At 36.9% G+C, this 12,525-nt stretch overlaps 1 protein-coding gene across 2 annotated transcripts; it reads left to right on the top strand.

Annotated features, from left to right (window-relative positions):
- Positions 1-271: 271 nt before the first annotated feature.
- LOC149117485 (uncharacterized) lies at positions 272-6,428 on the top strand. 2 transcript variants are annotated; one of them, XM_089283259.1, is made up of 4 exons: positions 272-366; positions 1,577-1,652; positions 4,938-5,023; positions 5,753-6,428. In XM_089283259.1, the coding sequence occupies exons 3-4, from the start codon at positions 4,938-4,940 to the stop codon at positions 6,186-6,188; spliced, it is 522 nt and encodes a 173-aa protein (XP_089139385.1). In that variant the 5' UTR covers positions 272-366; positions 1,577-1,652; the 3' UTR covers positions 6,189-6,428. The 2 variants fall into 2 exon arrangements, with proteins under 2 accessions (XP_089139385.1, XP_089139387.1); XM_089283261.1 differs by lacking the exon at positions 272-366 and adding an exon at positions 374-437.
- Positions 6,429-12,525: the final 6,097 nt, after the last annotated feature.

Genomic DNA, 12,525 nt, shown 5'->3' with positions numbered 1-12,525 from the left:
TACCTTTCAAAGTGGATAGTTTTCCTTTTACTATCTGGTAAAATAACATGTGTCGGAACGTCAATACTGAGGTTCATATTTGCATTTGGACTTCCCTCGTTTCGATCAGTGTTATTTGGTAGTGACGTTGTTTTGTAAATCCTTGTTTTCTTTATCTCACGCTTACTCGGTGGGCGGAAACGTTCTTACAGTACCTGCTTTCCACCCGCTGTGTTCTCGGCAAATTAGTTTATTCAAAGTGCTAATAGCTAACAATTCACATCATTCGATCACCTTTTCAACCTTTCTTTCACTCGCACCTTTTGTTTAATCATTAAACGTGCCCCGGCGATTTAACTGGTACGCTCTGGAGGTTACCTTAAAGAGGTATGTATGGCCATATATTTTTATTCCTTTTAAAACAAATCACCTCGCCTCGTCGAGTAAAAGAATCACAGGTAAATAAGAAAGTTTTGATATTAACCAGGGATAAGACAAATGTGCGCTTAATTTGTGAAATGGATTAGGTTTACTCAAGTGGCCTTAAATCGGTGTTCATTTTTAGTTTCCCTCCGTTAAAATGTTTGATAAATCGTAGCTCTCTTGAAGAAAAATGCGCCTTTGTTTGGGAGCAAAGTATTGGAAAATCATCATTGGCTTTACGGTCGCAATCAACATTTAAATAATTTCTGTTAATATATTTTGGGTTACTACTTAAACGGTCAGTGAAAAAAAAGGTGCATACTTAAGATGGAGCGAGAGGTAATAACAAGGTATCTTCTCAAGTTTATATCCTTTTATATATAGCAGAGTAAATAACTTTCCGTAGCTACATATACTGCCTCTGTTTCTATTCTCTTTTTGCACGGTTATTTGATATTTGTCTAGCTCGTGCGAGCAACGTTACCACCTGCTATTCCAAGTTTTCTTCCCTAATGAGCGAACTGCTTACTACAGACAACTTCCCGCTTTTCTCAACCACACAAGACGTATAATTTGTAAACATTAACTGTGCGTCACTGTAGCGTTATACACGCCGTAGATACAAACTCATAAGATTTCACTGCCATCAACGTCTGCGTAATTCGCTTCTAAAATGTCGTTAAAAGTACTGTACTTCAAATCTATATTAGAATTAGATTTGAGTTGGGGGTCACAGAGTCCCTTTACTTGAGGAGAGTTTTTCGCCTCCATTAGATCTCGCACATTATTTAAACTTCCCCAGGGAGTTTTGAAGAAGGGTTGGTGGGAAAGGAGATTTTGATGACGTTTAGAATAATCATCTGGTAGTCAACCCAGGGACATGGCATGTTCAAAGCGGTATCTCCTTTTATGAGAAAAGGCTTAAAGAGCCTATAACGATATTTTGTTGTCACTTTCCCTACTACCCACCCGCCCCCCTCCCCCAACTAAAAGAAGTCTTAAGAGACATATGAAATCATCTGGCGAACCTCAAAAACAAGAAAACCTTACCTTTCTGCCTTGAACATTTCCAAGTAGGATCACAATACACTAGGAAAGTGACCGAAAGGAAAAATTCAACGCTTTGTAATTTTTTTTTAATTCTCAGTCTTCACCAACATTAACATTTTGACAGGTATAAACCTTTACTTCACTCATCGAAGGGTCTTCCAACTTTTCAAGAGATATCAACGGAGGACTTCGCTACAGAGGTATGTTTTCAATTTGATTTACGAAATCGTATCGCTTACCTCGCACAAAAAGAGATGTGGTTTAATGTAGATAAAGGTAGCTGTTTTACGAGAAAGCAATTTTCCTTTAAATAGTTCATCTCAAAAATAGTGTTCCAAAAACTCTCCCTTACGGCTTGATTATATTAATTTGTAGTTCTCTTGTAAAAAAAATTAAAAAATAATTGTAGTTACCTCTTAGATATTCTTCAAATTTTGGAAGTGTTTAACTTTTGGTAAAAAGCTTACTTACTGAAACTTCTAAAAAAACTGAATAACCTACTACATGTATCTCGTAAATTTCACATTTTTTTTAAGCTGTGAGATTGGACAGCTTTTCGTGAACAACGAGCAGGAAGTAAATGTTTTTGTCGTAGCTTCAGTAATGAGGTTTATATTTTTACTTTCTTCGTGCTAGTGACGTTGTGTTGTGAATCTCCATATCTTATCTCACGCTAACTTGGACTAGAAACGTTCCTACAGTACCTGTTGACCAGTACTACAATCAAACAATCCTACAATCCTACAATCCTAAAATCCATACAATCCTCGAACGTTTAAAACCATCTGTTTGAATTGCAACTCCACAAGATTTCTAGACGTACCAATAATGTGCTGCATGTAATGTGGTTTTTCTTTCTTTCTTTCTACATATATTTTATTTCTGGGCCCGCAGTAATTGGCTATTTAGGTGTTGCTATATCCCTGCCAAACCTCTGTATATTGATTGTAATGTTTTTTTGTTGTTGTTGTTTTTTTGCATCATAAAGGCAAAGGTAATAAAATCAAATCAAATACAATAAAATAAAATAAAATAAAATAAAATAAAGTACTCTGACAAATTTATGCACAGCGAGGATCATTTACTTACTTTGTTGAAATTTCTAAAAAAAATGAATAACCTACTATCTCATAAATTTCATTCTTTTTTAGCGGTACGAGTGGATATTTTTTTCGTGAACAACAGGCAGAAAGTAACCATTTTTGTGGTAGCTTCAGTGCTGGGGTTCCCTCGTTTTTACTTCTGTTATTTGATGATGACGTTGTGTTGTGAATCTCCATATTTTATCCCACGCTAACGTGGACACGAAACGTTCCTACAGTACCTGTTTTCCACCTGCTGTGTCATTAGTTCACTTTGCGCGCCAAATTAGTTTACTCAAAGTGCCAATAACTAGGTTTTAATAACCAGAGATAATTAGTCAAATGGGCCTTTTGTTTATACATTATTAAGTTACGAATTAGATTTGTATTTTAAGTGAAATTTGTCAAAAATCTTTTGCTAAAAGTTTACTTTCACCCTCCCTCGGATATTATCTTAATAAATTGCAGTTTTCTCGGTAGAAGATAGGCCTTTAATTGGGAAGAAAATATTGAAAAATCACCATTGGCGTAATCACCATACCTGCCAGTCAAATAAGGTCTTTTTAATAATTTGCGCTAGTACAGTGCTTCACAGTAAGGGAGCATGGGAGCTAGTAGTCCAGTATCTCCTTAAGCTTCACTTCTTTGCGTGTTATAAAGTGAAAAAAAAACTGTAATAATCTCTTTTCGTGATTATTTGACACCTCGAGCTCTGTGCATGAGAAAAGTTCCTATGTGCTATTCAAAATGTTATTAAAATGTTCTACTCTCGCCTTGAGTTAGCCAACGTTTTCAGTTATGAAATAAGCTTACCGCGACCCATGCAAGGTTACCCATCCTTAGAATCTTGAGCTTTTTCTTCAAATCAGTAGTTTTTAAAGATAAGTTGTTTAGGATCGATACCCATTTCCTGCTTTAACACTGTTATCAATTATCGTAACTCGTTTTTAAAATACTCATTTATGTAGTTCTCAGTTATGCGACAATTACACTACTTTAGATCATAAAGGGTCAGTTTTATAACGTCTGTTCAGCTTTACTACAAATATCGCGTATTATATATTTAACCTCCTCGCGGACAAGGAGCGAGGAAGGAAATGGCAGGGGAGAGAGGCCTTAACACGTCTGCGTCGAGCCTTGTGGCCCATACAGCCGGAGCTTAACACGTTTTCCGTAGCATTAAGCAACTAAGAGTATTTCTACTCCCCCCTGAATGGGATGGTAGTCCATTGCAGGGTTACCCCCTGCATTATGTTCGCCGGTGCCCATTATACACCTGGGTGGAGAGAGAGGCACTGTAAGAGTGTCTTGCCCCAGAACACAACACAATGCCCCGAACCTGGACTCGAACCAGGACCGCGCGATCCCGAGTCCAGAGCGCTAACCATTAGGCCATCGCGCGTCCACGATAGCCTTAAAAGGTCTTTTAAAAGAGTTGAAAATAGGATTTACTTACTTTTAGGTCCCTCGAGGAACTTCGGACACCTTTATTTTAGATATTTCTTCTCGTCATCTGCCATTGCGAAGGTAGCTGCGTTTTGACATGTAGTCAAGCTAAATTTTGCCCTTGTTGAATGAAGTCTTTGTTTTTCCTCAGTTTTCTTGGGCAGCATAGCCAATTATGAGAAAACCGCTCAGTCCAAGTTGGCGCAACTAGGACGGCAACTCGTTGCTAAATACATTAATTGATCTAAATACTTAATTTTTATTTTTTTAACAAAAAGAACATTAAAAGGACAGTGTGGAAACGATGAAGTCATTTTTCGTGTCATATCTCGTCATCGTTTCATTTTATTGGTCTCAAACGGGAACAAATTTGAACGTGCTATAAACCCTCCAATTTTCACGGTCATAGCTTTATTCTCGAAGAGTTTCAGGTCAAAGGCTCAAGAGCCCTCCTCCCCACGCCCCAGCAGATTGAAAAAGCCCTGTCTCGACAGGATTCAATTACATTTTTATTACGTCAGAGTTTTGCAGGGAACGCAAAATAGAAAGGACATAGCTCAGCTGATTTCCCTTATTCTTGATGAAAGTTATGGTTTGCCTATAACCGACTTAATTTCGTAGTACTTTAATAGAGCAGCAATAAATTAAAGGTCGTTATGATTTAAATATGACATCAATTAGCAACATCCGCAACAATAAGACACTGCTAAGACAAAAAAAGATCCAATCTCCATGGACACATTCAGTTCTTCTGTAATCTTTCAATTCTAATATCTTCAATGCTGTTGTCACTATATATGCCTCTGTAGTGAATTAATGCTTTATTTTAATAAAGCTATTTAAAAATAGCTTAAAACGCTTCATTTGTTCTTTAGCTACGTTCTCAAGTGCCTAACAGTAAACATTTTTCTCAAAACATAACAATACAGACATCTTATTTTGCGTTTTTTTTCTCAGATGAATGCTATACTTCTGATCTGGATATTTCTGCAAGTTGTAATGTCGGTAAATGGAGAGGACAAGATGAATTCTTTGGAAACCAAGTAAGTGTATTGTAGATAGGGGCCTAAGAGGGCGTTTAAATCTAACGAAAGAAAATCGAAAAAAGAAAGAAAGAAAGAACGAAAGAAAGAAAGAAAGAAAGAAAGAAAGAAAGAAAGAAGGAAAGAAAGAAAAAAAGAAAGAAAGAAAGACAGAAAGAAAGAGAGAAAGAAAGAAAGAAAGAAAGAAGGAAAGAAAGAAAGAAAATTTATTTTAACACGGAATCTCTTCAATTAAAAAAAACTGGTTTCCAAGAAAATCGTGCTCAGAAATAATTCAAAACAATACAGTCACAAAATTTCATTGCAAAAGGAAGAAGTACTAGTTTTAATTGTTATTGTGGAGACTCAGTATACAAAGAGATTTACTAAATGACTTAAGAGACTGTTCTGCTTTGATCGCATTTGGAAGAGAATTCCATAGTTTAGCAGCACAAAGAAAACAAACAAAAAAAGAAAGAAAGAAAGACAGACAGACAGATAGACAGACAGACAGACAGAGAGACGAATAGACGGACCGGACTGTCAGAAAAAAATAAAGAAAGAAAGAGTGAAAGACAGCAAGCCAGAAAGACAGACAGAAGGGTTTGGATTTGAATCCTTTTCAGGAAAAAAACAAAACAAAACAGTTTCGGTGAAAATGTGAAACATTACATTTGCTATTATTGTCAATTCTACCCAGCAGGCAGCTGACCTCTTTTTACTTAAATGAATTCATGTGTGCTTTAACAGGCTTTTTTCCGCCTCCATCGCGTGTCAGCCTCGCTACAAAGCTACAGAGCATATAAAATGTTCCTTCAACTTGAAGAACAATGAGAATCGCGCATATTCTGTGCTGACGTCGAACACACCGCTGAGAGAAGAATCACCTTTAGGTCTGCACGTCACTCGAGATGGGACAAAACTGGAATTTCGTGGTATTTTGGAAAAGCGTGAATCTCCGAATCCCCAGGATTTCCTGATCATTAATGGCGGAAAGACCGTCTCAAGGGCGATTGATCTTTCTTCTGCATACGACACAACCAAGCCTGGGATGTATACTGTGGCGGTGAACACTTTTCTTGAATATGTGGAAGGAAGTGTTCAGCCCCCAACGGGAAATACCGAAATCCAGACACAGCTGGTTCATCTCTCCTCCCCTCCTGCTCAATTTCAAGTAGTTGTTTAAAAGGTCTGCTAAGGAACTGTCGGTAGCAGACGCGTTCCTTAAGGAGAGAAACTAAACTTGTTTCAGTATGAAAGTGGACTTTGTAGTTGTCATGATGGTCAATTATTTATTGTCGTTTATCACAAATAAACCGACGATGAAAAGTTGTGGGAAATAATCGTTATAAGCATGTAATTTAAATTAGTTTCAACTGGCACACTATTAAATGAAATAAAGTATATGTAAGATTACTGAAAGAAAGTCTCTTTCCTTTGGTAATAGCTTTACTTTCATGTCTGGAGAATTTTGTTTAAATAATACAAGTTAAATAACGGTTTACTGATCTTTGAGTTATTTTTTTGTAAAAAAAATACCTCTTAGTCGGCGCGTCGGGGTATGTTATGGACGGGTCAATGGATGAGTGAGTGAGTGAGTGAGTGAGTGAGTGAGTGAGTGAGTGAGTGAGTGAGTGAGTGGGTGAGTAATAAGTGAGAGATGTATGTTTGTCACACCAATCAGATTGGATCTACTATAAACAGCCAATCAAATTTCTTGTTGTAAAGGTAAATGATATGTGAGAAGTTTTGATCCCGACACAGTTCAGATCGGCCATATTTATTCTTCTAAAAAAAAAAAGAAAGTATTCATATATTGGGCTCAGCCCAATATATGAATGAGGCTGAGGCTGAGGATTTTATGGGCGGGTTTGATAATCATTTGCAACTGGATAATCAGTCAAAGAAACATAGTATTTGGCATATCACTACGAGCATGCGATGAAAGGTGAGCTTTTCGCATTAGATAAGTTTTTGAATTGGGTCTACTACTAGGTTTACGATGCGAATGAAAAACAAGTTGATGTGGTTTCCATGATAGGATCAATTGTATTTTAGGGGGGCGGAATGCACTACTGGGAATGTGAACAGGTTGTGACCAGGTTCAAATCGTTTGCGTGTTGTGTTGAAACCTAAATATTGCTGCAGAGTTCGTAATGAGTGTTCCGGGCGTGTCGTTAATTTCCGCATCCATTGATAAATTTCGATGTGAAAAGCGAAGAGACTACGATTAATTTCGTCAACAGAACAAAAAGATATTATTCTGTGACGATTTTACAATTATAATGGTTCTTGTTTACTACTGGAATGAGAAGATACGTTTTCATGAAACTAAATCTTCTCTCTTCAATGTTATCAGGGTTTTCGCTTATTCACATTAATAACCAACACAAATTGTGGTTGAAGAAAAAGGAAATTATTTTTGTTCAAGATAACTTAAGTGAGGTATATGAAGTCTTGAGCGTTTTTTGTATTAAACACAAGGACTTTGGCAATTGAAAAATAAAGACTTACGTGTATGTTGCCGATTTGTAGTCCGGTTTGGAGTGGAGTGTAACTACATACATACATTGGGACGTTTTAGAGAGCATAATGCTCATTGTAATGGTGGCTAGTTATGAATGAGATGATCCTTGAGTTTTGAAACAGTTCGTGAGTTAGTAGTATGCAAATGGCACGAGATATTTTTACTTTTTTAGTTACAAAGGTAACTTGATACTTTTGTTTTTCACAAGGAGTAACTTCAATTAGAGGTCACGAATCGTCGCTTCTAGTTCTTAGGACATGTTTTAGAGGAGACGAGACTATCTTGATTTGAAACAGTTCTAACGTTTACAATAGTAAGTCCAGGTAACGATTGTTTTGTTCTTGTTGCATGCAAATATAACGAGATATTTTTGTTTTTTAGTTACAAAGGGTAATTTGACACTTGTTTTTCACAAGGGAGTAAATTCAATTAGAGCTGACGAATCGTCACCACTTGGTCCCACGAGATGTTTGTTATCTTTAGTTACAAGTGGTAACTTAACACTTTTGTTTTTTATATGGGAGTAAATTCAATTAGAGCTGACAAGTCATCGGCTATTGTTCCCAGGATATTAAACAAAAAAGAAGCTTTCATTTCTGGACGGTTTTTACGTCTCTGCAGTAGCAGTTTAATGTTTTTATTTGATGGGCATTTTATGACATTCTTTTCAGTCCGATATTTTTAAGGTAAAAAGTATGAAAACTGTTCAAATGTTCTTTGAACACTGCGTGGCACCAAGTTAAAGTGCAATATAATTAAATTAGACTTTTAACGTGTCAGAGAGGTTTTTTTCTCTTTCTTTTTATTTTCAGTAAGGTAGTGTTGTTGTGTTGTGTTGTGTAAAAAGAGTAAACTTACGACTCGTATAAAATGCGAAAAGTTCTCTTAACTTGAGTATTTTTGAGCAAAAGTTCCTCTTGGGGTTGGAAGGGCTATGTGATCGGTGAGTGAGGGAGTTATGCATGTGCGCGTGCCACACCAATCACGGTGTGGGTTGTATCAAAGAACGAATCAAATTGCCTGTCAGAAAATAAGATGATATCTACATTATTCTAGAGACGTGTCAGATTACTAGTTTGTTCAGTCAAACATTTTATGGCTTACTATTTAGTTATCTTACCATTACCGATGTAACATCGTATGTACATCAGAAATTCCCAGTTTCTTTCTTGCTGTATATCGCAACCAAAAAAACTTGCCAAATTAACTAAATCGTTGCGGTATTGTTCCATAAATGCTCCTATCTCCGAGACTTTTAGTTCACAAAAAAGCTCTTGCACGCCTTGCGAGCCTATGTTTTTTTTTTTTTTTGTTTGTTTGTTTGTTTTTTTTTTTAAAGCTAGCGCCTTAACCGCAGTCCTACAATGCACTCGTTTGTTTTTTGTTCGCTAGTGTTTACACTGAGGTCGTTTGATAATTTTATTCTAATTTTATTTATTCTATCTGATTGGCTCAGCTATCATACACTATCTGCCATTATCCACTAAATTTTGCACTGCCTTAATTGGCCAAAACTTATCACGAAGGACAATCTCGCGCAGGTACTATTTAAGAGGCCCTGCGCCTAAGAAACGACCGATGATTTCCGGCTAAAAAATAAAATCGGCCGATTTTTATCTCCCAAGTAGCGGTTACCGAATACTATTTAAAAATGAATTTCTTTTGTTTCAGTTTCGCTTTAAACCAAAAATATCGAGCCGCAAACTTTTTCCGTCTGATAGCAGCAAAATCAGGCAGATAGTACGCAGCTCTTACAAGGTCTCTCCTGATTGGCTCGATCAAACAATCGGAAACAATAGGGTACTTAAAATTCAAAATGGCGGACGATAATCGCGAAGCGCGAAAGTGAACAGAATGAGTTGTTTTGGAGCGGTATGTTTTCCTCTTCAGTTTTTAAAAGCCTGGCAACGGTCAATCTATAAACAAAGAATTATAACAGGTTTGCATCGCGTTTCCATTTTGGCGTTTTTGCGTTTTAAGCGCAGATTTTCTCTACGCATTACGCGTTAAGGATTATTGAAGCAGATTATTTTCCACGAATTATCAAACAACACCAAATATTAAACTTATTTGCAGATGATTCTTGCAAATGTTACCAGAAGTATTATTTTAGTTTAAGTAAGCTTACATTGTGAGTACAAACATAGTAGAATTTTGAGCTATTATTTACCCCAAGTAATTAAATGAATAATATTCGATCGCGTGTGGTGTTTGGAGGTTTTTATAGAATAATACACTTCATCAAGAACTAAACGCTACAAAATGCAAACAGAATTTCCAACACAATTCTAGTTTAAACCCCGCTTGATTAAAAATTTATGGCATTTTCTCTGCAGAGGGTAGAACACCAACTTCATTAAAGTTGATGATTAATTTTTCATCAAAGTGTAAAGCCTTCCTCAATCCTTAGGAATTACTGATCACTTCAAAGAACATCATAACAAAATAAATGCAAACAAATAATATTAAATCAAGATGGGGATCTTTTATAAAGTAGCTAGCCAAGTTTTTGTAGGGCTTTTAATTTACCAGATCAGTAATTTTTTGTCATTTATGATGCTGTCTTGTTGGAGAGTTATATCAAAATCATTGAAAATCAGCTTAACTTTTCACAGGGTTGTAACACCAGATACAGCTTTCTGTTCATGAAATCATTCTTTTGGGCACCTGCATAATAAAGATGCCTTCCTTTTATGGATAATTTACAGAGGCAGGTCCAGAGATGTTCAGGGATGATGGGTGAGAGAATTTTTTCAGCCATAAGGGGGGACCTACCCTTGGTAAATATAGGCAAACTCATTGCTGTGGACACCTCTATGATAAAGACACCTCCTTTTCATAGATAATTTATAAAGGCAGGTCCAGAGATGTTCAGGGAGGATGGGTGAGGGAATTTTTTCAGCCATAAGGGGGAACCTACCCTTAGTAAATATAGGCAAACTCATTGCTGTGGACACCTCTATGATAAAGACACCTCCTTTTCATAGATAATTTATAAAGGCAGGTCCAGGGATGTTCAGAGGGGGAGGGGGTGGTTGGGGGAATTTGTTCAGCCATAAGGGGAAACCTACCCCAAATATTGCTCTAATTAGCTCTAATTGTAAGGATGTTGAATACTTTCTTCCACTGATGGGTCTGTTTCATCAGAGTGACCTTATTAATTTTGTTCAGATTTGACTGTATATTTTATTTGTTATTTAATTTGTTTACAGCAGTTTTTGATTGAGTGTTGTAAAACCAAAACCAAACAGTTACTTACCAGTGACACTAATTAGCCAATCTAAAATATTGCAAAACCAAAGCCAAAGTTATTGCCTGATTACTTTTGCCACTCAATTGAAAACCACTCTATTATATTTAATATTTAATTTGTTTTCTGGTTCGGTCTCCTTTTTGTGATCAAATGCCCTTGTTCTTATGTACTAAGCTGGGCGTTAACCAAGGCATTTTCTCATGAATACTGAAATTAGGTAAAGTAAATTTGGAGTAACTTTGTACTGTTAAGTTTGATGCAATGAATTAATTTTAAAAAAATGTGAAAAGAAACCAAGGTTATATAAACAAAGCCACTTAAGCTTAGCTTTCAAACTGTTTATTCTAAATAGAAACCTGATGCAATTTTAGCAATTCATAGACATAATGTCTCAGCAGAGCAAAACCTAAGGTGGGCAGTAACATGATAGTATTCAGTGAGGGATGTCCCACAAGTATTTTGATGTCCATTATTTCCAATATTTTGTATAGCAAATTCCTTTGCATTTTCATTTGGCAGGATTTTTTCCACCAAGTTCTGTTTCAAATTTAGTTTCTAAGGTTTCTGACATGGACAAACTAGTTTGATGTCTGCCAGTTGACTCTGGTGCTCTGGTGCTCTGGTGCTTGAGGGATTGGATATGAGGACTTTGCAGACGAGCTCCCAGTTGAGGATCTTGGAGGATCTTCTTTCCTTACTATCACCACAACTCCATCCTCAGGACTATCTTAATTTTTTTCTCACTTTATCGTCATCATCTGCTCTCATCACGTCAGTAGGCACATAAGGCTACCATGGTATCAATCCAGCACTGTCCTTTTTGCGCACCCAGCCTTGTTACTTTGTTTCTACGCAGGCTTTCCCCAAGTGGTCTCGGTTCTCCCTCTCGCTCTTCTTCCTGCTGGTACCTATCCCAATGCTGTGAAGTAGTCAGTCATTTACGCCCTGTCTCCTTAGTACTTGTCCTAACGAACTTAGTCCTTGTCCTAACGAATTCTACCTTCTACATCACACCTTGTAATTTACGTCATCAATTTTAGTGGATGTTTTTAAAATTATTTGAGGGGAGGGGGTGTATACACTGTTCATCAGTCGTTGATTAACTGGTGGTTGTCGAGAAGTTATTTTCAATTGGCAGTTGTAATACGTTTAAGTGGCCGTCCCCGTTGTGGACAGGTGGCTGTTGTGAATATATGGACTGTCTGCTGGGACAACAAAAAGTGAATGTTGTTAGAGAGGGGGCCGTTACAGGAGGTTCAACTGTAATCATGCTGTTTTTTGGTGTTGTAATTGCGCCCTGAACACCTCACTCACTGACAAACAGTGTTAGGTACTTTTCCATGTCGATGTTGGTTAACGTATTGTACTAGCCCTACAAATTAAATTCATTAAATTGCAGTCCAACCTTTTCCAGCAATTCTATCTTGGATTGTATAATTTAGTTTCCTGAGAATTTCATCCTTTCTGAGAATTGGATTGATTCCAAATTTACCTTTAACCTTTTCCAGTGTTTCCACCCACTTGTTCTTAAACTGTCCTGTGTTTCTTTTTGGCTTATCCAAATGATCCGACAATACCAGATGAAAGTTTTCCAAAAGCATGTATGCTCCCTTTTTAAAAGTAAACCACGGCATTAGATAATCTCTGAAAAGAGAGCTATACTCCATTTCAAGAAACCATTCACAAGAGATTCTGAGTGCCTCGTTTAGAGAGAAATTTTCGTTTGCTTCCCTATGATGGCAG

The sequence above is a fragment of the Orbicella faveolata genome, unplaced genomic scaffold, assembly GCF_042242905.1.
Source record: "Orbicella faveolata isolate gen_17 unplaced genomic scaffold, um_ofav_v1 contig_12, whole genome shotgun sequence".
Taxonomy (NCBI): Eukaryota; Metazoa; Cnidaria; class Anthozoa; order Scleractinia; family Merulinidae; genus Orbicella; species Orbicella faveolata.
The sequence above is the reverse complement of the archived record's forward strand: the minus strand, read 5'-3'. Positions and strand labels throughout refer to the sequence as shown.